The sequence below is a fragment of the Ornithorhynchus anatinus genome, chromosome 10 (assembly GCF_004115215.2).
Source record: "Ornithorhynchus anatinus isolate Pmale09 chromosome 10, mOrnAna1.pri.v4, whole genome shotgun sequence".
In the NCBI taxonomy this organism is placed as follows: Eukaryota; Metazoa; Chordata; class Mammalia; order Monotremata; family Ornithorhynchidae; genus Ornithorhynchus; species Ornithorhynchus anatinus.
In genome coordinates, this window is record NC_041737.1 from 56,714,518 (window position 1) to 56,739,222 (window position 24,705).

Consider the following 24,705-nt stretch of genomic DNA (forward strand, 5'->3'; position numbering starts at 1 on the left):
GTCTCCCCCCTCTAGACCGTGAGCTCACTGTGGGCAGAGAATGTCACTGTTTATTGTGGCATTGTACTTTTCCAAGCGCTTAGAACAGTGCTCTGCACACAGTAAGGGCTTAATAAATACGACTGAATGAATGAATGGTCATGCAGGGCCAGGGAACTGTGAAGTCGTTGTGGGCAGGAAATGTTTCTGTTTATTGTTATATTGTACTCTTCCAAGCGCTAAGTACAGTGCTCTGCATAGAGTAAGCGCTCAGAAAATATGAGTGAGTGAATGAATGAATGAATGAGCCCAGGCTCTGATCCCACTCTGCAGAGCTGAGGGGGGGTGGGAGTAGGGGGGCGGGTGGGGACGAGGAGAAGCGAGGTAGGGCAGATCTGGGGCGCTGGTGTTTGGTCTGGATGGCCGGTGCCTGGAGAGAGGCGGCGAAAAGTCCAGAAGGAGAATCAGAGCTCACAGGACACCCTCCCCTTCCCGCTCCTTACCTGTGGGATGCACTGGGCTGAGCACTGGGCTGAACGCTAGGGCAATGAGAATAAATAATAATAAAATGATTGTGGCTTTTGTTAAGCGCTTACTATGCGCCAGGGTCTGTACTAAACGCCGGGTGGATATCCCAGCTCTGCCACTTGTCAGCTATGTGACTGTGGGCAAGTCACTTATCTTCTCTGTGCCTCAGTGACCTCATCTATGAAATGGGGAGTAAGAGTGTGAGCCTCATGTGGGACAACCTGATTACCCTGTATCTACCCCAGTGCTCTGCACATGGTAAGCGCTTAACAAATGCCAACATTATTATTATAAGCAAATTGGGGTGGACATAGTCCTGGTCCCACGTGGGGCTCACAGTCTCAATCCCCATTTTAAAGATGAGGTAACTGAAGGACAGAGGAAGTGAAGTGACTTGTCCAAGGTCACACAGCAGAGAAGTGGAGGAACCAGGTCCTTCTGCCTCCAGGCCCGTGTTCTATCCACTACACCAGGAGAATCCCTGGTTCTACAGGTATGAGGGGAATCCAGCAGGGCAGGGGTCAAGGAGAGTCACCCTGTCTTTCTCCCTTCATTCCTCCCCCTTCCAGCCCCATAGCCCTTATGCATATCCATAATTTATTTCTATTAATGTCGGTCTTCCCCTCTGAACTATACACTCGTTTTGGGCAGGGATTGTGTCTGTTATATATATAATAGAAGCAGCAAAGCATAGTGGATAGAGCAAGGGCTTGGGAGTCAGAAGGGCATGGGTTCTAATCCCAGCTCCGCCACTTGTCTGCTGTGTAACCTTGGGCAAGTCACTTCACTTCTCTGTGCCTCGGTTTCTCATCTGCAAAATGGGGATCGAGGCCGGGAGCCCCACGTAGGACAGAGACTATGTCCAACCCAGTTTGTTTGAATCCCCCCCCCCAGGGCCTGGCCTGTAGTAAGCGCTTCACAGATGCCATTATAATAATGTTGGTATTTGTCAAGCGCTTACTATGTGCAGAGCACTGTTCTAAGCGCTGGGGTAGACACAGGGGAATCAGGTTGTCCCACGTGGGGCTCACGGTCTTAATCCCTATTTTACAGATGAGGTAACTGAGGCACGGAGAAGTTAATAATAACAAGTCACAGCTGACAAGTGGCAGAGCCAGGATTCAAACCCATGAACTCCAAAGCCCGTGCTCTTTCCACTGAGCCACACTGCTTCTCCATTATTATTATATTGTTATATAGTACTCTCCCAAGCGCTTTGTACAGTGCTCAGCTCACAATAAGTGCTCAATAAATACGATCGACTAACTGACTGAATGAGTGGGGCAAGGTCAGAGTTTACCTATGGTGCAGCTAAGCGTCTTGAACTCTGTTTGGGCATCCTTACTGGGCAGAACCCAGCAGTGGGTGCTGGGATCAGGGTCAAGGCAGGAGGGAGACACGGGCCCTTGATGCCAGGCTCAACGTTTGTTATTCAATCCCAGAAATGGAGAGTCATCAATGGTCGGGAAGTACATCTCTCTGCATTCAGCTCAAGTATCCTCCACCTCTCCGAAGGAAGCATTCCCCTGTGGGGTCTTCTCCCACTCACCCTCCCTCCAGCAATCTGGACAGCACGTGTGAATTGTGTGTATGTGTTTGTATGTGTGCATACGTGTGAATTGGCTATTTCTTTGCATTGTATGTATATGAGCGGATGTGATTGGGCATTGTGTTTTTCTTCTCCTCTGGACTGTAAGCTCTGTGGGCAGGGAATGTCTCTGTTTATTGTTATATTGTACTCTCCCAAGCTCTTAGTACAGTGTTCTGCACACGGTAAGTGCTCAGTAAGATACAATTGACTAACTTGAACTTGTACTGGGTGTGCAAATGTGTGCGTTTCATTCAGTCATCCAATAGTACTTATTGAGCACTTTCTGTGTGCAGAACACTGGACTAAGCGCTTGGGAGAGTACAATTCAACAATAAACAGACACAGTCCTTGACCACAAGGAGCTTACTGTTTAGAGAGATCCCATCCTGCCTCAGTTGGAGACCCTGGTCAGCCTGGGCAATGGTAGCCGGTTTTGGACCCCAGAACCAGGTCTTCCAAGAGAGTCCCATCCCTCGACCCAAACCCCCACCCCTAGCTGTCTTGCCCAGCTCCGCCAGGCTGGTTTGCTGGATGATGTTCGGCAAGTAGCTTGCCCTCCCTGGGCCTCAGCTGCCTTAGCTGTAAAATGAGGGGTGGGATCCCTCCCACTCCAAATGGATGACACACTATGGTACCAGGTGAATGACATAAGGGAGTTTATTGGAACAGGGCCCAAACAATCAGCTCTCCAAACAAAAACCTGAGACTCACAGCAAGGAACGCCTCAATCCAAGTTCACCCATTTCCTCTCCAACCCTCAGCGCGGTTAATTCCATCCCACTGAACATTCTTAAGGCAGCCAGTACTGTCCAGATAGGGTGGAGCAGAATGAGTGTGGAAAAAAGACACAGGAGGTTCCCAGGAGAGTGTCCCACAGCCTTGTAAATAACCATTTGCCCGTTGGCCTCAGCTGGCCAAAGAGGAGTACTGACTGGTAATGTTGAGACACATTTGCAAGCCTGGGATCCGATTCTTAATACAGTGGGATAATTTGAGCAGGGCTAACACAAGGAGCAGTTCTGGAAGGCGAGGATCATCATTACCATCAACAGTATTTACTGAACACTTACTGAGCACAGAGCACTAAACCTTTGGGAATGTACAATACAATTGAATTAGCAGACACATTCCCTCCTCCATTATATCTATGTTTCTTCCTTTTTTTATCCAACCCCCACCCCGAACATTGGGAGGGTGTAGGAAGGAGGGAGGGGGTGACTTTAGTAACTGGGTAGAGGGGGGTGGGGCTTCCCTGCCCACAGAGTTTACAGTCTAGAGGGGAAGAAAAACACAATGCCCAATCACATACACTCATATACATACAGTGCAAAGAAATATCCAATGCACACATACACACAATTCACACGTGCTGTGTAGATTGCTGAAGGGAGGGTCAGTGGGAGAAGACCCCACAGGGGAATGCTTACTTTGGAGAGGTGGGGAATACTTGAGCTGAATGCAGAAAGATGTACTTCGTGACCTTCGATGACTCCCCATTTCCGGGACTGAATAACAAAGATTTCTCCGGAAGCAGAGAAATCACAGTGGACTGGGTGACTGGACTGACCGTAAGCTCGCTGTGGGCAGGAAATGCGTCTGTTTATTGTTGTGTTGTCCTCTCCCAAGTGCTTAGTACAGTGCTCTGCACACGGTAAGCACTCAATGAATCAGATTGAATCAACGAGATGACGAGGGGGTGGCTTCTGAGAGAGAAGGGGGCTGAGAGGTCCCATGGAGGGGGATCCCGCAGGCTGCAGTTTCCCCAGCGGGGCCTGCGCCTACTCGAAGATGCGCTTGCTGGAGGTGTTGGTGGACGTCTGGATGATCTGTACCCGGGAATTGCCCCCGGATTTCACCCCCCCGCTGGAGCGGCTGATCCCGCTCCCACCCCTCACCGAGCTTCCGCCCCCGTAGCTGCTTCCTCCACCCCCGCTGCTTCCACCCCGGTAGCTGCCGCCCCCGCCGCTGCCAAATCCGGACCCTCTGACGCTGCTGCTCCCGTAGCCTCCTCCGTAGCTACCGCCACCACCGCCACTGATGGTCGTATGGCTACTCTGCACCGCTGCAGGGAAGACAATAATAATAATTGTGATATCTGTTAAACACTTACTATGTGCCGGGCACTGTACTAAACGCTGGGGTGGACAGTTTACTTGTTTTAATGTCCCCCCTCCACCCCCCACCCCAGACTGTAAACCCACTCTGGGCAGGGATTGTCTCTATTGCTTGAATTGTACTTTCTAAGCGCTTAGTACAGTGCTCCGCACACAGTAAGCGCTCAATAAATTCAATTGATTGAATGAATGAATAAGCAAATCGGGTTGGACACAGTCCCTGTCCCATATTGGCTCTCAGTTAATCCCCACTTTGCAGTTGAGGGAACTGAGGCCCGGAGGAGTCAAGTGACTTGCCCAAGGTCACGCAGCATCTAAGAGGCAGAGCTGGGACTAGAACCCATGACCGTCTGACGCCAGTGCTGTATTCACTACACCATGTTGCTACTCAAGGTCAATCAACAAATTTACCTCTAGATTGTAAGCTTGTAGTGGGCAGGGATTGTCACTGCATATTGTTGTATTGTTCTTTCCCAAGCGCTTAGTACAGTGCTCTGCACACAGTAAGCGCGTAATAAATATGATTGAATGAATCATGCATTTTTTTTATTTTATTTGTTAAGCGCTGACTATGTGCCTTGCACTGTACTAAGCACTGGGATGGGTACAAGGTTCAATTTATCCATCCTATTTATTGAGCACTTTCTTGTACTGAGCACTGTACTGAGCGCTCGGTAGAGGATGCGTGTATATCTGTAATTTATCTATTTATATTAATGTCTGTCTGGGGTAGTGCTGCGGAAGGTACAAGATCAATCGTACTTATTGAGCGCTTCTGTTTGCAGAGCACTGTACTAAGAGCTTGGGAGAGGATATGTGTATATCTGTAATGTGTTTATTTATATTAATGTCCGTCTCCCCCTCTAGACTGTGAGCTTGTTGTGGGCAGGAATGTGACTGTTTACTGTTGTACTGTACGCTCCCAAGTGCTTAATAAAGTGCTGTACACACTAAGTGCTCAGTAAATACAATTGACTGACTGACTGAGAGGACAAAATAACAATTGGTAGAAACGTTCCCTGACCACAACGAAATAACTAGGTTGGACACTGTCCCTGGCCCACATAAGGCTTACAGTCTTAATCCCCATTCTACGGATGAGGTGACTGAGGCACAAAGGAGTTGAGTGACTCATCCAAGCTCACACAGCAAACAAGTGGTAGAGCTGGGATTAGAACACAGTTCCCTTGACTCCCAGACCTGTGCTCTTTCCACTAGGCCACGCTGCCTCTCTACTGGCCCTCCACCCATGCTCCACCCCCTCCTGTTCCTCGCCCTCCGTGGGTGAGGTCCTGGGAGGTACTTACATACGCTCACGGGACTCTGCAACTCGCCGGACATCCTGAAAGGCAAAACTGGACAGTGAGCCCAACCTAACAGCAGTGGGGATGGAGGGAAATCAGGCTGCGGGCCGGGCAGGAATTTGGATCGGAATGGAAAACACGATGTGCCCCTTTCCTCCCTGCTGATTTTCGACCTTTAGGCCCGGTCCTGTGCCTCTCGGGGTGCCCGCCTCACCATTTTTAGTGGAGGAAGCGCTGAGGCAAAAGAGAATGGGCTGGCAGACTTTTCTGCTATCTGTAAACTCAATGAGAGCATCCAAACCCCAGCCCATAGTGAAAAGCTTCCCTTCTCTTATCCCCACCATCCGGGGTCCAGTTCTGAACAAGAGGTAAATGCAACACAAGGGACTTAGGTGAGACTTAAGGGACAATGTCCCATCAGGGAAGAGGTGATAGCCACCGAGTATAAGTAGCCAGAGGAGGCTGTGGGGAGAGAAAGATGGTTTTGGAAGGGAATAGCATAGAGTCAAGGGGATAATAATTAATAATGGTATTGGTTAAGCACTTACTATGTGCCAATCACTGTTTTAAGCGCTGAGGTAGATACAGATTAACCAGGTTGAACACAGTCCCTGTCACATGAGGCTCATACTCTTAATCCCCTTTTTACAAATGAGGGAACTGAGGCCCAGAGAAGCGAAGTGACTGGCCTAAGGTCACACAGCAGACACATGGAAGAGCCGGAGTGGATGAGATGACCCCTCCACGCCCTCTTCCCACTCCCCAGCACCAGATCGGAGGGGTAAGGGTGGGGCGGGGGGCAAGAGGAGACCCTTCCTGTTGCCCACCTGCACTCCTCGCCCTCCAGCAGCTTCCGGTAGGTAGCGATCTCCACGTCCAGTGACAGCTTGACGCTCATCAGCTCCTGGTAGTCACGCAGCAGCCGGGCCAGCTCCTCCTTGGCCTTCTGCTGTGCAGTCTCCAGCTCTTCCAGCTTCTGCTGGGCATCTTGGAGGGCCCGCTCCCCACGCTCCTCGGCGTCGGAGATGGACGTCTGCACATGGCCTATCTGTGGGGGAGAAGAAAGCTGATGAAGGATTGCCGCCACCTTGCCTGGGGACCCTGGTCTAGGGTGGTGCTACCTTCCCAGTAGCCAGTGAGGTCTGGTGGCCCGTGGTGGAGGGCAGGGGAAGTGTTCCAGCCGATGGGTGGGGCAAGGCTGCAGCTATTGCCCCTGCAGACCACCAGGCAAATACCCACATGATCTTGGAGCAGTCCAACCTTGCATTCATTTATAATAATAATAATAATAATAATTATGGTATTTGTTAAGCCCTTACTATGTGCCAGGCACTGTTCTAAGCACTGGGGTGGATACAAGGTAGTCAGGCAGGCTGTCCCACATGGGGCTCAAAGTCTTAATCCCTTTTTTACAGATGAGGTAACTGAGGCCTAAAGAAGTGCAGTGACTTGCCCAAGATCACATAGCAGACAAGTGGCGGAGCCAGAATTAGAACCCATGACTTTCTGACTCCCAGGCCCGTGCTCTATCCTGTATTTATTGAGTATTTGACTCCCTTCAAGGATTGGCCCACGGGATGAAGGTGTGGATAAATTTTTTAAATAGCATTTGTTAAGTGCTTACTACATGCCAGACAATGTGTCTGTTGATTGTTATATTGTACTTACCCAAGCGCTTAGTACAGTAATCTGCACACAGTAAGCATTCAATAAATATGACTACCTGAATGAGTGAACACTGGGGTAGAAACAAGCTAATCTGGTCGGACACAAACCTGCCCCTCATGGGAATCAAAGAGAGAGAGAGGAATTTCATCCCCATTGTACAGATGAGGTAACTGAGTGAAGCGACTTGCCCAAGGTCACAGAGCAGACGACTCCCAGCTCTGTGCTCTATCCACTAGGCCATACTGTTTCACATGAACCATAAATGCCTGCCCACCTGCTTCTTCACGTTGGTGATCTCAGCCTGCAGCCTCTGGATCACACGGTGCAGCTCCGAAATCTCCATCTTGCTGCTCTTCAGATCATCGCCATGACGCCCGGCTGTCACTTGAAGCTCTTGGTACTGAGGGCGAAAGCCAGAACGGGGTCAAGACCTTTTCCCCCCGGCTACCAGCTTGGACTTCTAGGACCCTGTGATTCTATGACCTGCCTTTTCTGATCTGGGAAGAGGGTAGGCGTCATGTCACTTTAGGAAGGGGTAAATTCATCCTACTTTTTCTCCTGTTTATTTTCCCCAAATCACTTCTAGATTAATCAGCCCATCCCAGATTTGAAAAGTGGGACCCAGAGCTGTTAAACTGTAGACTCTAAATTCCTTGTGGGCAAGGAACGTGTCTACCAATTCTGTTATATTACACTCTCCCAAGCACTTAGTACAGTACTCTGCACGCAGTAAGTGCTCCATAAATATGATTGATTAATTGACTGATTAAACCACTTACAGAGCAGAGCCCTAAAACTCACTCCTCTTAAGCAGATCCCAATTTCAGAAGTCAGGAACAATAAACTGAGTGGTGATCTTGAAAGGAGCTGTAAACAGGGTGGGGTCTGATGACCCTTAAACTAACCCAACTGGCCTTGTAGGTAGCTTCCCTCAATCAATCAGTCATACTTAGTGGGTGCTTCCTATGTGCAGAGAACTGTACTAAGCACTTGGGAGAGTACAAAAATAATAATAATTGTGGACTTTGTTAAGTGCTACTATGTGCCAACCACTGTCTGGGGTAGACACAAGCAAATGGGGTTGGACACAGTCCCTTTCCCACTTGGGGCTCACAGTCTTTATCCCCATTTTACAGATGAGGTAACTGAGGCACAAAGAAGTTAAGTGACTTGCCCACGGCCTCACAGGAGACAAGTGGTAGAACCAGGATTAAAATTCATGACCTTCTGACTCTGACTATATCTACCGACAAGACAGGGTTGGCAGACAAATTCCCTGCCCACAACAAACCTACATTCAAGAGGGGGACCCATTCCCAGCTGATGGGTATAAAATATCCAGTGACAGGCTGGTAGAGGTGTTGCAGGCTGGTAAACATCCCGGATATTTGCAAGGAAGCAACAGGATCCCAGTCCCAAGACTGAGACCTAGGGAACGCCGTCTCCGACCCAGGGGCCTCGTGGTGACCCACCTTGTGCTGGTACAGGGCCTCGGCCTCAGCCTTGCTGCGCTGGGCGATCTCTTCGTACTGGGCCTTGACCTCGGCGATGATGCTGTCCAGGTCCAGGCTACGGTTGTTGTCCATGGACAGGATGACGTTGGTGTCGCTGATGTGGGTCTGCATCTGGGACAGCTCCTGAGGGAGACCGACCCATGGAGCTTAACCCCCTGCCTCGGGAAAATGCTGCTCTATAACTTCAAATGCTCCCGCGGCAACATGAGTGCAACAATAAGAATAATTATGATATTTGTTAAGCGCTTTCTATGTGCCAGGTATGGTATTTGTTAAGCACTGGGGTGGATACAAGCAAATCGGGTTGGGTGATGATGATGATGACTATGGTATTTGTTAATAATAATGATGATATTTGTTAAGTGCTTACTATGTGTCAGGCACCGTACTAAATGCTGAGGTGGTTACACGCAAATCAGGTTGGATACAATCCCTTGTCCCCCGCGGGGCTCACAGGCTCATTACCCATTTTACAGCTGAGGTAACTGAGGCCCAGAGAAGTGAAGTGACTTGCCCAAAGTTACACAGCAGACAAGTGGCATAGCGGGGATTAGAACCCATGATCTTCTGACTCCCAGGCCCGGGTCAGGCACTGGGGTGGATACAAGCAAATCGGGTTGGGTGATGATGATGATGACTATGGTATTTGTTAATAATAATGACGGTATTTGTTAAGTGCTTACTATGTGTCAGGCACCGTACTAAATGCTGGGGTGTTTACACGCAAATCAGGTTGGATACAATCCCTTGTCCCACGCGGGGCTCACAGACTCATTACCCATTTTCCAGCTGAGGTAACTGAGGCCCAGAGAAGTGAAGTGACTTGCCCAAAGTTACCCAGCGTGGCTCAGTGGAAAGAGGACGGGCTTTGGAGTCGGAGATCATGGGTTCGAATCCCGGCTGTGCCACTTGTCAGCTGTGTGACTGTGGGCAAGTCACTTCACTTCTCTGGGCCTCAGTTACCTCAGCTGGAAAATGGGGATGAAGACTGTGAGCCCCACGTGGGACGACCTGATTCCCTTGTGTCTACCCCAGCACCTAGTAAGCGCTTAACAGATGCCAACATTATTATTATTATGAAGTGGCAGAGTGGGCATTAGAACCCATGACCTTCTGACTCCCAGCCCCGGGCTCTATTCGCTACGCCAGGTGAATTTCGCCTCTGCAGGAGGGGGCTTCGGGGCTCTAATGTGGAAAGAGATATATGATGTTGGTTTGGATTTTCCCGGCAGAGGAGGGTGGGAAGGGCTTACCGATTCATACAGACATTTCAGGAACTCCAGCTCCCTCATCAGCGACTCCACATTGGCCTGCAGTTCCACTTTGCTCATGTAGGCGGCGTCCACATCCTGCGAAGAGAGAACAGTCCCCATTATCCGTGGTCGCCTGCCCAAGGAGTGAATTATCCGTGACCGCCCCCCCCCCCCCCATCTCTTTCTCTCCTAGCGTTGGTGTTCCCACTTCCAGAGAAGCTGCGTGGCTTAGTGGAAAGAACCCGGGCTGAGGAGTCAGAGGTTGTGGGTTCTAATCCCGGCTCCGCCACTTGTCTGCTGTGTGACCTTGGGCAAGTCACTTAACTTCTCGGTGCCTCAGTTACCTCGTCTGTAAAAATGGGGATTTAAAAATGGGAGCCCCTTGTGGGGCAATCTGATTACCCTGTCTCTACCCCAGCGCTTAGAACAGTGCTCTGCACATAGTAAGCGCTTAACAAATACCACTATTATTATTATTAGTGGAAAGAGCACGGGCTTGGGAGTCAGAGGTCATGGGTTCTAATCCCAGGACCACCACTTATCAGCTGTGACTTTGGGCAAGTCACTGAACTTCTCTATGCCTCAGTTTCCTCATCTGTAAAATGGATTGAGCTGAGAGCCTCAGGAGGGACAACCTGATTACCTTGTGATAATAATAATAATGTTGGAATTTGTTTAGCGCTTACTATGTGCCGTGCACTGTTCTAAGCGCTGGGGTAGATACAGGGTAATCAGGTTGTCCCACGTGAGGCTCACAGTCAATCCCCATTTTACAGATGAGGTAACTGAGGCACAGAGAAGTGAAGTGACTTGCCCACAGTCACACAGCAGACAAGTGGCAGAGCCGGGATTCGAACCCATGACCTCTGACTCCGAAGCCCAGGCTCTTTCCACTAAGCCACGCTGCTTCCCCAACCTACCCCAGCGCTTAGAACAGTGCTTGGCACATAGTAAGCGCTTAACAATCATTATTATTATTATTATTATTATCATTATTATCCCAGTCTGGTGTAGCCTGGTGAAAATCCTTCATGCTCACAGAGTTGGCATGACTCTAATCCCAGCCTGGACACCCACTCCACCCTTCTTATACTGGAGCAGAACGTGGGTGTCTCCTCTCACCTTCTTCAGGATAACAAAATCGTTCTCAGCATTGGTTCTCCTGTTGATTTCTTCCTCATACCTGAGACCAGGGAGAAAATCAGATATCAATTCCCCTCAGCTCCAAGAGCAGGAGGGAGAAAAATCGATCAATTGAGAAGCGGTGTGGTCTGGGATTCTGAAGGGCCTGGATTCTAATTCCGGCTTCGCCACTAGTCTGCTTTGTGATCTTGGGAAGTCACTTAACTTCTCTGTGCCTCAGTTAAGATTATCCCTATTAATGTCTGTCTTCCCCCTCTAGATTGTAAACTCGTTGTGTCTGCTAATTCTATTTTATTGTACTCTCCCAAGCGCTTTGTGTACAGTGCTTTGATTGATGACTATGAGCTCCTTGAAGAGCAAGGGGTGTGTCCAACTTGATTAATTTGTACCTACCAGCGCTTAACATAGTGCCTGTAAGTGCTTATTAAATACTACATAAAATTCAATCAGTGCTATTGACTGAGCTCTGACTGTGTGCAGATCACTGCACTGAACGCTTGGGAGAGCACAATAGATGGACAGAGGGAGAGAAAGAGGAGAAATTTCGGTCTAACTTGGACCACAAGCTCTTTAGGCCCCTTCCCCTGACCCTTCCTCCCCCCACCCCCCCTTACTTGCTCTTGAAATCCTCCACCACGTCCTGCATGCTCCGGAGCTCTGAGTCTTGGCGCATGCGTTCGGAGTTAAGGCAGTCCAACTGGCGGCGCAGAGAGGCGATGTAGGCCTCAAAGAGGGAATCCAGGTTGTTGGTCCGCGTTGTCGTGTTCACCTGCTGCAGCAGCTCCCATTTCGTCTCCAGCACCTTGTTCTGCTGCTCCAGGAACCGTACCTGCAGGCCGAGAGATGCCCCACGGCGAGATGGAGAAAATTCCCACACCGGGAAGGCTCCCGGCACATGGGCACCCTCCCTCTGTTCCCAGCATCCCAGGGACCAGAGCAGGACAATCCATTCCGGCTCTGAGCCTCCTCCATCCGGGAACAATTAAGTGTTTTCACCTGGGTTTTCATCATCCGCCCCATTTCCAGCACCTGGGAAAACTCCAGCCCCTCCCCGCCCCCATCCTGGTTTAGTACATCTTAAAAAAAAATTAGTATCTGTTAAGTCCTTACTATGTTCCAGGCACTATAATAATAAAAATAATTATGGTATTTGTTAAGCGCTTACTATGTTCCCAGCACTGAAATAAGCACTGGGTGGACACCAGCAAATAGGGTCGGACACAGTCCCTGTCTCACGTGGGATTCACAGTCTCAATCCTCATTTTACAGAAGTGGTACTGAACTCCAGAGAAGTGAAGTGACTTGCCCAAGCTCACACAGCAGACAAGTGCCGGAGTTGGCATTGGAGTCCACGACCTTCCGACTCCCAGTCCTGTCCTCGATCCACTATGTCATGCTGCTTCTAATAAACACTGGGATGGATACAAGCTAATTAGTTTGGACCCAATCTGTGTCCCACCTGAGGCTCACAGTCTTAATCCCTATTTTACAGAGGAGGTTATTAGAGCACAGGGAAATGAAAGGACTTGATCAAGGTCACACAGCAGACAAGTGGTGGAATTGGGATTAGAACCCAGGTCCTTTTGACTCCCAGGCCCGGGCTCCATCCACTAGATCACGCTCCTTCTCCGGTCCCCTTCCTGTCAGTCGATCAGTAGTATTTATTGTCCCTCCGACGATGGGAAGACCCAGCGTCCCCTGTCCCCCCGTCAAAAGGCCCGGGATGGGTGGATGATGTGGGAAATCACCCAGTTCCCCGACTCCCCACCTGGCACCCGCACCCACCGGTTTTCGCCAGCTCAGAAATGTCCTCGGACCCGTTCTTGGCCCCGGCTGGACAGAGACAACGTGTTTCACTGGTTCTCGGCTGGGGCGGGGCGGCCCTCGGGCTGACGGAACGCACCGTCCTAGGAGTTTGCTCGCCCCCGGAGCTTCGAGTTCACCCTTATCCATCCACATCTACAAGGGCCTCCTTTTCCAAATAGTTTGAGAGGCGTCATTGTGGAAAAGGGGGCGAATGGAAGTCCTCTCAACGACCCCGCCTTCCCCTTAGCCTCGGCCCCCACATCGGAACACCCTCTCTGCTCCTGCCCGCCCCATCCCACTCTACTGGTCACCTCTTCTGAGAAGTCTTCCCTGACTTCTCCCCCCTGCTTACCACTCGCCTTCTGGATAACCCTTCCCTGCTCTCTTCTCTCTCTGTCTGGGTCAGTTTGCCGCATGCATGGGGAAAGCCCCCCCGTCTGCCCCTAGACCCCATCGGACACCTGAGGGCGGAGGCCGTATCTATTCTTTAAAGGGACATAGGGTTTTGTCCAGGGGTCACCCTTATCGGTCAACAACTGACAGAGCCAAATGACACAGTGGATAGAGCATTAGCCTGGGAGTCAAGTCATGGGTTCTAATCCTGCCTCCTTCCGCCCCCTTAACCGGTTCTCTGTAGACCTCCCCCTTTAAAGGCTGGATCTGCGCATCCAACAGTCAGAATCATGCAATCTCCAAAATGCTCTTGGGCAAAGATGGTCCTCCAGACCTGGAAATACCCATGTCTTTGAGGCAAAATAAGTTTTTATCGATCGGAACAATCCAGAACACTTGCTAGTGTGAATCGGCTGATCCTAGTGGGACCGGTGGTGTGGCCCGTCTCCTCCTAGAAGCCCTCGGGGAGCCGGCTAGGAGAGTCACCAGGCATCCTCCGCTCCATCCCCAGGCTGGGGCCGCACAGGGGGAGAATTGCCCAGCTGGAGACTCCACTAAGGAGCAGGGGGCCGCCGGTCCTCGACAGGCCCCACTAGCGTGGGAATCAGAGAGTGGGAGTGGGTCCCTTCCCTCACCCCTTCCACTGGAGTCCTCAAGACAAAACAGCATGGCCTAGTGAATAGAGTCCGGACCTGGGGGTCAGGAGGACCCGGGTTCTAATCCCGGCTCCTCCTCTTGTCTGCTGGGTGACCTTGGACAAGTCACTTCGCTTCTCTGTGCCTCAGTTACCTCTTCTGTGAAATGGGGATGAAGACCGTGAGCCCCCAGTGAGATAGGGACTGGGTCCAACCTGATAAGCTTGTATCTACCCCAGCGCTTAGAACAGTGGCTGGCACATAGTAAGCACTTTAAAAAAATCACAAAAAAGATAGGGGTGCGGGAAAGTTCTCCTCCGAGGGGTCTACAGATTCCCGCAGAGCCTGAGCACTGTTGCGCAGGTGCTAGGCGAGGTCAAATCCCGCTGGCTGCCGGGGACTAATTCCTTTAGCAGTAATTAACCTCGCCCACTAATTGGATCGTTCATTTTCTTTTAATAAAACCGGCCATAAAACCCGAGGTGTTGGGATTACACTAATGGGCACCTCGTAAAACTGTTAACGAGCGAAGGTAAAATTGTCAGCAACGCACTCTCGCTCTCTTCCCACACCTCGCGCCCCGGCAGAGGGAGGGGATTATTGGAGTTCTCTGCTTGCTGGGCGGCCTACCTCAAGTCACTAACCCTCTCTGGGCCTCTATAGGTTGGAACGCCATCCCTCTTATTTTAATTTCTTGTGGCAATATTCCCTTTAGGAGCGGCAGCTTCTTGTGGGCAGGGAAATGAATCATTTTTATGGTATTTTTTCAGCGCTTACTATGTGCCTAGGACTGTACTAAGCACGAGGATGGATGCAAATTCAACAGGTTAGTCCCTGTCCCACATGGGGCTCTCAATCTAAGTAGAAGGGAGTACTTCTTTGTGTTGTACTTTCCAAGCCGATCGATAATAATTACTATTATGGTATTTATTAAGCGCTTATTATGTGCCAAGCACTGTTCTAAGCGCTGGCGGCAGATACAACGTAATCAGGTTGTCCCACGTAGGGCTCACAGTCTTAATCCCATTTTATTACAGATGAAGCAACTGAGGCTCAGAGAAGTTCACTGGCTTGCCCAAGGTCACACAGCAGACAAGTGGCAGAGTTGTGTTTAGAACCCCCATCCTCTGACTCCCAAGCCCGGGCTCTTGCCACTAAGACACGCTGCTTCTCTCAATAGTATTGCTGAAATGTACTTTCCAAGCGCTTAGCAGACCGTAAGCGCTCAATAAATACGAGTGAATGAATGGATGAATAGTAATAGTAATAGTAGTATTTGTTAAATGCTTACTATATGTCAAACATTATACTAAGTTCTGGGAGAGATACAAGGTCATTAAATCGCACACTGTCATAAGTACTATTGAATGAATAAATACGAATTCACTAGGTGGGTGAAGGGGCCGGGGGATTCTCCCTCCAGGATAGGAAAAGGAGGCTCAGAGAGGGTGAGCGAGTTGCCCAAGGTGGCCCAGCAAGCGAGGGACAGAGGCGGGGCTCCAACTCCGTCTCCCACCACCACGGTCACATTGTCCCTCACCCGTCCAACACTGGTCCTGGCTTCCCCCTCGTACCTTCCTCCAGCCCCTCCTGGCTACTGACCTTGTCGATGAAGGAGGCGAACTTGTTGTTGAGGACCTTGATCTGCTCGCGCTCCTGCGTCTTCACCTTCTGGATCTCGGGGTCGATCTCCAAGTTGAGGGGCTGCAGGAGGCTCTGGTTGATCTGCACCTCCTGGATGCCCCCGGGGGGACAGACGGGGCCGAAGCCCCCGGGGCCGAAGCCTCCGAAGCCCCCGCCGCCCCCCAGGCTCCCACTCCCGAAACCCCTCCCGCCAAAGCCCCCTCCGCCGCAGGACCCTCCTCTGAAACCATAGCCGGCCCCGGCCACGCTGACCGAAATGCTCTTGGTACCCCCGAGATTATAGAGGCTCCTGCTGCCGTAGCCCCCGAAGCCGCCGCCCCCCGAGCCGCATCTCCCTCCGACGCGACCCGCGGAGACCCCGGTGCGACCCCCGGTCCGGAAGGCCATGGTGGAGCGGGCGCTGAAGACCCTCCGGCCACCCCCTCCGCAAGCCGATTTGGAGCTGTACTGGCGGCTCATGGTCCCCCCTGTCTGAACGCGGGACGGCCAGGCGGGAAAAAGGGCCGGGGAGGCGGTGAAGGAGGTGCGGGACGAAGAGGAGGGCGGTGCGGGAAGGAGTCTCGGCTCCTCTGACAGGGTTGCCCTGCCCGCTCCCTTATATGCGTGGCGGGATCTGGGTTGGGCCTCGGTGGGGACCGGTTCCACGCCGCGATGTTTATGTTTATTCCCTTCGGGGCAACCGTCTCGGAGCGCCCGGTCCTAGGGGAGGAGTTGCACAGAGTTACTCCAGGCTGCGGCCTCCCGCCCCGTGAAGACGTTTATCTTTTTGATCTCTCTCCGTGGGGACCCGAGATGATCGCCTCCCCTTATCTCCCCCATCTCCCCCCGCCGCGGGCCTCGGGGTGACCGCATTTTCCAGCCACCGAAGGCGGGGGAGGGGGAGGACGGGAGCGGGTGGGGTTGGAGGGGGAGCAGAGAAAAGGGAGAAAGCAGATGTAGCCTAGTGGAGAGAGCGCAGGCCTGGAAGTCAAGGAGACCTGGGTTCTAAGAAGGGCTGGGCCACCTCCCTGCTGGGCGACCTTGAGGCAAATCACTTAACTTCTCTGGGGAGGACAAGGAATCTCCGTCTACTAGGAAGCTCTGAGCCCAGATCGGCCCCTGTCCGCCTAGGAGAGTTTAGACACCACATACCTGGAGGCAGGGGGTTGGATCAAATGATGGGTTTCTCCCCACTCTGAGATCAACGGCCTCTCCCACATGAGGGGGGAATTCAGCTCATTTCTCTCCGGTGAGGTGTCCCACCTGCCCCCCTTTCCCCAGGGAAGCAGGAAAGCGGAGGGGCAGCTGGAGAGTGGCTACCATTAAATACAGATGTGTATTCATGTCCACATCTGTAATTTATTGATTTCTATTACTGTCTGTCCCCCTTTTTAATAATGTTGGTATTTGTTAAGCGCTTACTAGGTGCAGGGCACTGTTCTAAGCGCTGGGGGAGTTACAAGGTGGTCAGGTTGTCCCAAGTGAGGCTCACAGTTAATCCCCATTTTACAGATGAGGGAACTGAGGCACAGAGCAGTGAAGTGACTGGCCCACAATCACACAGCTGAGAAGTGGCAGAGCCGGGAATCGAACCCTTGACCTCTGACTCCCAAGCCCCGGGCTCTTGCCACTGAGCCACGCTGCTTCCCAAATAAAAATAATGCTCCTGGTGGGCAGTGATGTGTCTGTTTATGGTTCTGTGGTCCTCTCCCGAGCGCTTAGTACAGCGCTCTGCACACAGTAAGCACTCACTAAATATGATTGCAGGACTGACTACGGGTGGAGCCAGTCTTGTGGGGCAGCCAACGGGGCGAGGTCCCGTGCCGCTATCGAGCACCTCATCGTGCCCGTCCCAGGGGAGCGTTGACGGGAGATGGGCCAACGCCGATGGGTCGATGAGCTGGAGCGCCCGCCCCGACCCACTTCCCAGGCAGGGCACAGCCCATGGTTTGTCTGTGTGTTTGCTGGTTTCCCAGCCCCCACGGACCTGAGTCTTCGCTGGACCCCAGGAGGGTGGACGGGAGACCTCGATAAGGGCCTAGGGAAAAGGTCAGAGGAGAAGCAGTGTGGCCTAGTACATGGGGCACGGGTCTGGAGGGAACTGGATTCTAATCCTGACTCCTCCAACTTGTTTGCTGTGTGACCTTGGGCAAGTCACAGAGAAGCAGCGTGGCTCATTGGAAAGAGCACGGGCTTTGGAGTCAGGGCTCATGAGTTCGAATCCCAGCTCTGCCACTTGTCAGCTGTGTGACTGTGGGCAAGTCACTTAACTTCTCTGTGCCTCAGTTCCCTCATCTGGAAAATGGGGATTAAGATTGTGAGCCCCACGTGGGACAACCTGATTCCCCTGTGTCTACCCCAGCGCTTAGCACAGTGCTCGGCACAGTGCTCGGCACATAGTAAGCGCTTAACAAATACCAACATTATTATTATTAAGTCACTTAACTCCTCTGTACCTTAGTTACCTCATCTGTAAAATGTGGGTTAGACTCTGAGCCCCATATGGGAAATGGACTGTGTCCAACCTAATTATCTTGTATCTACTCCAGCGCTTAGGACAGTGACTGGACAGTAAGTGCTTAATCAGCACCATAAATAAAGTCACTTGACTTCTCTGTAGCTCAGTTACCTCACGTAAAATGAGGATTAGAATATGAGCACCATATGGGACATGGACTGTGTCCAACCTGATTATCTAGTTTGGTGTCTGGCACATAGTAAATACTTAAATATGGTCCTGTAGACTGTAAGCTCATTTGGGGCAGGGAATGTGTCTGTTTATTGTTATACTGTACTCTCCCAAGCACGTAGTAGAGTGTTCTGCACACAATATGTGCTCAATAAATACAATTGACTGATTAAATACCATTTTTTAAAAAGGCAGGAGGGTGAAGTGAGGGGGCAAGGAAGGGGGAGAGGGCCAGGGCTGGAGGGCCTGGCTTCTCCCAGTCTACTATAAGAACCATTTTTCTCTTGGGCCCCAGAACCCGGGGGGCAGAACATCTGGGGAGGGGGCCTTTGAGGAGGAGTCAAAAAGGGGCAGGGCACATTTAAGCGCTTAAGTGCTTAGGACAGTGCTCCACACACTACCGATTGTCTGATTGAAATAGTGAAGGAAATAGGGGAAAGAGAGAGAGGAGGGGAAGGGAGGGGGGAAAACTCCCCCTTGCTACCTCTGCCACCTTGTGTAATAATAATAATAATGGTATTTGTTAAGCACCTACTATCTGCCAGGCACTGTACTAAGCGCTGGGGTGGATACGAGCAAATCCAGTTGGACAGTGACTATGTATTTGACTTGTGGCCCCCACTGCTGCCACACCAGCTGTGCCCGGGCGCTCGTGACCCCAGGGGGTACGAGTCAATTTTCAGTCAGTTGTATTTATTGAGTACTTACTGTGTGCAGAGCACTGTACTAAGCTCTTGGGAAAGTACAATATAACAGAGCAGAGCAGAGATAGGCCGTTGCAAGTGAAGAGGAGGAGGAGAGGCCCGGGGTTTCCGTTCTGGCCCTCACGGAGACAGGACGACCCCTCCCCCAATGCATGATTGTCCCTCTTCCTGTGAACCAGCTGGTCACTGTTCCTCCCCCAGGAAGCCCCTGCACCATAGTGGAGAATCCGAGAGGCTCAGGAGTGGAATGTGTCGGTTCTATTGTTGTACTGGACTCTTACAAGCACTTAGTACATTGCTGTGCACACAGTAAGTGCTCAGTAAGTACGATTGACTGAGTGGTCTGGCCACCTTTCTGAAGTAAACTACTCGCCTTGCCTTATTAGCAGTAAAGGTAATGGTCTGTTACCCTTTTTTAAAAAATAATCTTGTAAAGGGCTTATTATGTGCCAAGCATCGTACTAAGCATGGGGGTAGATACAAGATAATCATGTAGGACTCAATCACTGCCCCATATAGGATTTACAGTCTTAATCCCATTTTACAAATAAGGAAACTGAATCACAGAGAAGTTAAGCGACTTGCCCAAATTACACACCCGATAAGAGGAAGAGACAGGATTAGAACTCGGGTGCTCTGACTCCCAGGCCTGTGCACTTTTGCAAGGACATACTGCTTCTCGGTTCTATTTGGAGCTTTTATTTCCAAAGCACACTACACTACTTATTTTGATTTAGCCCTCACAACGCCCCTATTATCCAGTCCTATTGGTTGGAGAGGACAAGGAAGCTGAAGGAGTTAAGGTTGAGGGAAATCCTGGAGGAGGTAGATGGGGAGGGTAGAAAGGACGGGGAAGCACTGGTTCAGAAGCACTGACTGCCTTCCAGGACCATTGGACAGGTGATCTTATCTTTCTCTTTGGTTTGAATGGGGCTCTTGGGCAATGTGGGCAGCACGACCTAGTGGAAAGAGCACAGGCCTGGGACTCAGAGGACCTGGGTTCTAATCCCAGCTCCTCCACTCGCATGCTGGGTGATCTTGAACAAGTCACATAACTTCTCTATGGCCCAGTTTCCTCAACTGCAATATAGAGATTCAGTGCCTGTCCCCCTCCTACTTAGATTCTGAGTCCCATGTGGGACAGGGACTGTGTCTGCCCTGATTACCTCGTATCTATCCTAGCGCTTAGAACAGGGCTTGACACATGGCAAGCACGTAACAAATACCATTTTTTTAAAAAAGAAGGAAGGCTTAGGGAGGGTGGGGAGGGCAAAGAGGAGGGGGAAGAAGGAAGCGAGGAAGGGAGGGGAGGGGTTATAGGGAGGGAAGGAGAAGAGGACGGTTTAGGGCAGGGAGAAATTTCCCCTGAGAGTGATCGAGGGTGGAGACCGCACCTGGTAACTGCCCCGCAGAACCGGAAAAAGAAAAGAGGGGAATAGAGGGCAGGGCAATGGGGAGGCCAAGGCTGGACTTGCCATCGCGGCTCGCACCCTGGCCCCACCCTCCTCTCGGAATCTGGCTCGGCGGCCCGCGGGCGCCTCGGACCGATGCCAACCCTCCAGCCCTGACCTACCACCCCCGCTGCCCCGCTGGGAGGCTGGAGCGGGCCGCTGAGCGGGTGGGCAGAGAATGTGACTGTTTATTGCTGGATTGTCCTCTCCCAAGCGTCTAGTACAGTGCTCTGCATCCAGTAATCGCTCAATAAATACGACTGAATGAATGAATGAATGGCGGTGGGCAGAGAAAGATAGCCAGCCTCCAGTGAATAGCAAATTCCCATTGGGACGCGAGGGGGTGGCGCTCAGGGGGCGTGGAGGGGGCGGCTGAGGGTGGTCCCGCTAGGGGAGGGATGATGGGAATGGCTAATATGATGTTGGATTGGATGGGATTATGGGCGGGGCTATCTAGGGACGGGGCTAAAGAACAGGTCCTAGTTAAGGGTGGCTTTGGAGGGGCGGGTCTAACTGGAAGCGTCTGAGGGGGACAGACTTTGTCTCCCCCCCCCAACCCCGCTAGCTCCACAGCACTTATGTATATATCTGTAACTTTATTTATTTGTATTGATGTCTGTCTTCCCCTCTTCTAGATTGGGAGCTCGTTGTGGGCAGGGATTGTCACTTTTTATTGTTGTATTGTACTTTCCCAAACGCTTAGTAGAGTGCCCTGCACACATTAAGAGCTTAATAAATACGACTGAATGAATGAAGAGCTAACGGGTCAGAGAGAACAGGTTTGGGGGTCTCTACAGTCTCGCTCGGACGCCCAAGGTAACCCCGGCTAGGGCACCAGGACAGAAAGCTGTGGGTGTGGGGAACAAGCTGGAAAGCGGAGAGAGGAGATGGGGATGCCGGAGACGCTGCCTGGAGCGAAACTGCCCTGGAGGAGCTTGAATAGCCAGAGAGCAAGGACCGGGGGAAGGGAGGGAGAAGTGGGCAGTTTGGGGGGAGCCTAAGAACGTTGTGGGGCCTGAAGAGGCTTTGTGGGAACAATAATAATTATAATACATTGAGGTATTTGTAAAAGGCTCACTGTGTGCCAAACACTGTACTAAACACTGGGGCAGATACGAGATAATCAGAACCCACATGGAGTTCACAGTCAGTAGGAGGGAGAAGAGGTATTGAATCCCTATTTTGCAGATGAGGGAACTGAGGCATGGAGAAGTTAAGGGACTTGCCCGAGGTCAAATAAGCAGGTACCTGGTAGAGTTGGGATTAGGACCCAGGTCCTCTGACTTGCAAGCCTGTGCTCTTTCCACGGAGGGAAGGGCAGCAAGGATTTGGAGGTGAAACAGAGGGTCTCAAAAGAGTCCTGAGTGGGAACGGAGGGTGTTCCGGGTGACCAGAACTGCCCCGGACGAAATGGGGAAGAGGCAGAGAGGTGGGATTGGGATTCCCAGGGTTGTCCAGGGCGAAGAGGGAATAGAAGCGTTTGAGAATGTACAGGTAGGAAATACATCTGCTTCGGCTTCCATTCATTCAATTGTATTTATTGATTGGTTACTATGCGCAGAATAATAACAGTACTTAGCGCTTGGGAAAGTACAATATACCAATGCAATAGACGCATTCCCTGTCCACAACGAGCTTACAGTCTAGAGGGGGAGACAGACATCAGTATAAATAAATAAATTACAGATATGTACATAAGTGTTGTGGGGATGTGTGTGTTTGTGTGCGGGGCGGGGGGGGGGGGGCGAGGGAGAAATGAATAAAGGAGTCCCAGTCCAGGGTCCCTATCAGACAGCCTTCTTGAGGACAGGAATCACGTGTTCTCCCTCTCATTACTGTCATCGATAGTATTTACTGAGGGACTACTGTAAGCGGAATGCTTTTCTAAATTCTCGGGAGAGTGCAAAATAGTTAAAGGAAATGATTCCTTTTCCGAAAGAGTTTACAGCCTGGCGGGGGAGATATACACTTAAATAAATGATGGATGGGGTAGTAATGGAACATGTAAAATTTGTACATAAGTGCCACAGGGCGGTAGTGATTTAAGAGTTTAGGTGGTGAGGGAGAGTCGAAGAGGCAGTGGGAGATTCAAGATGATAAGAATAGCGTTAACTTGGGGAAAGTGATGTCATGTCAGGAGGTCTTTGAAGATGCCAGAGAGGTAGCCTAAGAGATGTGAAGGGGAGGGAGTTCTAAAGGGAGAGAGGAGGAGAAGTGGAGGGCAGGAGAGACGAGCACAGAGAATAGATTGCCTTGAGAGGAAAGAAGATGGACAGCTGAGGTGTAGTGGGAGAAGAGAGTGGGTTAGGAGAGAGAGAGCTGAGCGAGAACTCTAAAGCCAAAGGTCAGGAGTTTCTGCTTGATTCAGAGAGGAATGGATAAACGCTAGGGACTTTAGGGGACGGGTGTGCAGAACGATGTTTTAAGGAAATGTTCAGAGAAGCAGTGACACGTGTATTAGAGATCGGGGAGGCTGGAGGAAAGGAGGTGAGAGATGAGGCCGATACAGTAGTCAAGCCAGGATATAAGTGCCTGGACCACAGGGGTAGCAGTTTGGAGAAGATGGGCAGATTCTTGAAATGTGGAGGAAAAGCAAAGAGAGATCGACAGTGGACTGGATTAAGTTAAGGTTGCAAGTTTAAAAGACTGGGAGTGTGGTGGTATTGTAAACTTTGTTAGGAAAGTGAAGTGGAAGAAAGGAGTTGGTGGTGGGAGATGAGCTCAGTTTTAGACATATGGCACCTGATGATTCAGTGGGACATCCACGTAGAGGTGTCCTGGAAGGAGGAAAAAATCAATCGGTCAATCAATTATATTTATTGATCGCTTTGGAGATTGCAGAGAGGGAGAGAATTTAGGGCTGTTGAGTTAGAATTGGGAGTCTCCCGCATAAAGTTGGTGATTTGAAACCACGAGCTCTGAGGAGATCCCCAAGGGAGTGAGTGAAAATTGAGAATAGAAGGGGCCCCAGGACAGAAATTTTTGAGGGACACCCACAGTTAGGAAGTGGAAGGAAGACAAAGGAGACTGAGAAAGATCTGCCGGAGAGGTAAAAGGAGAACCAGGAGAGAACTGTGGCAGAAAAAAATAAGATTAGATAGTGTTTAGTAGCCCTCCGTGTCGAAGGTGGCCGAGAAATCGAGATGGAATAAGACTGACCAAAGTCCATTAGATGTGGCAAGGAGGTCACTGGTGATTTAGGAGAGGGCAGTTTGGGTAGAGTAGAGAAAGAGGAATTCAGGGGGTCGAGGAGGAAGAGAGAAGGAGGATGGCATAGTGAAGAGAGCACGAGCCTGGAAGCCAGAAGGACCTGAGATCTGATTTCTGCTCTGCCACATTTCTGCTATGTGACCTCGAGCAAGTCACTTAACTTCTCTGTGTCTCGGTAACCTCATCTGTAAATGGGGATTGACTGTTCATTCATTCAACAGTATTTATTAAGCGCTTACTATGTGCAGAGCACTGTACTAAGCGCTTGGAATGAACAAATCGGTAACAGATAGAGACAGTCCCTGCCCTATGACGGGCTTACAGTCTAATCGGGGGAGACAGACAAGAACAGTGGCAATAAATAGACTCGAGGGGATGAACATCTCATTAAGACAATAGCAAATAAATAGAATCAGGGTGATGTACATCTCATTAACAAAATAAATAGGGTAATGAAAATATATACAGTTGAGCGGACGAATACAGTGCTGAGGGGATGGGAAGGGAGAAGGGGAGGAGCAGAGGGAAAGAGGGGAAAAGAGGGTTTAGCTGCGGAGAGGTGAAGTGGGGGGTAGAGGGAGCAGAGGGAAAAGGGCAGCTCAGTTTGGGAAGGCCTCTTGGAGGAGGTGAGCTTTAAGTAGGGGGGAAGAGAATTAGTCTGGCGGAGGTGAGGAGGGAGGGCGTTCCAGGACCGCGGGAGGACGTGGCCCGGGGGTCGACGGCGGGAGAGGCGAGAACGGGAGACAGTGAGGAGGTGGGCGGCAGAGGAGAGAAGCGTGCGGGTTGGGCAGTGGAAAGAGATAAGGGAGGAGAGGTAGGAGGGGGCAAGGTGATGGAGAGCCTCGAAGCCTAGAGTGAGAAGTTTTTGTTTTGTGCGGAGGTCGATAGGCAACCGCTGGAGGTTTTTAAGAAGGGGGGTGACATGCCCAGAGCATTTCTGCAGGAAGATGAGCCGGGCAGCGGAGTGAAGAATAGATTGGAACGGGGAGAGAGAGGAGGAAGGGAGATCAGAGAGCAGGCTGACACAGTAATCTAGCCGGGATATTACGAGAGCCTGTACCAGTAAAATAGCCGTTTGGGTGGAGGGGAAAGGGCGGATC

The 24,705-nt window shown here is 51.0% G+C and overlaps 2 protein-coding genes across 2 annotated transcripts in view; both read right to left on the bottom strand.

Moving 5' to 3' along the window:
- Positions 1-15,557, bottom strand: part of LOC114814611 (keratin, type II cytoskeletal 1-like) — a 34,170-nt gene extending 18,613 nt beyond the window's left edge. The window contains exon 1 of the mRNA XM_029073170.1: positions 15,531-15,557. The gene's annotated coding sequence lies outside the window, so the exon portion shown is untranslated. The remainder of the gene's footprint in view (positions 1-15,530) is intronic.
- LOC103164924 (keratin, type II cytoskeletal 1b-like) lies at positions 2,737-16,114 on the bottom strand. Its single transcript, XM_029073181.2, has 9 exons — positions 15,531-16,114; positions 11,709-11,923; positions 11,074-11,134; positions 9,952-10,047; positions 8,657-8,821; positions 7,459-7,584; positions 6,344-6,564; positions 5,520-5,554; positions 2,737-4,160 (listed from the first exon to the last, which is right to left on the bottom strand). Exons 1-9 carry the CDS (start codon positions 16,029-16,031, stop codon positions 3,877-3,879), a joined length of 1,704 nt encoding a protein of 567 aa, XP_028929014.1. The 5' UTR covers positions 16,032-16,114; the 3' UTR covers positions 2,737-3,876.
- Positions 16,115-24,705: the final 8,591 nt, after the last annotated feature.

What these genes read in the sequence shown, in the direction of transcription:
- LOC103164924 (XM_029073181.2), bottom strand. Translation starts at nt 16,031, where the DNA reads ATGAGCCGCCAGTACAGCTCCAAATCGGCTTGCGGAGGGGGTGGCCGG. An exon ending in GTGGAGGATTTCAAGAGCAA is followed by an intron (nt 11,135 to 11,708) that starts GTAAGGGGGGGT and finishes CCCTGGTCTCAG; the next exon opens with GTATGAGGAAGAAATCAACA. An exon ending in TCACCAACGTGAAGAAGCAG is followed by an intron (nt 6,565 to 7,458) that starts GTGGGCAGGCAT and finishes TCTCCCCCACAG; the next exon opens with ATAGGCCATGTGCAGACGTC.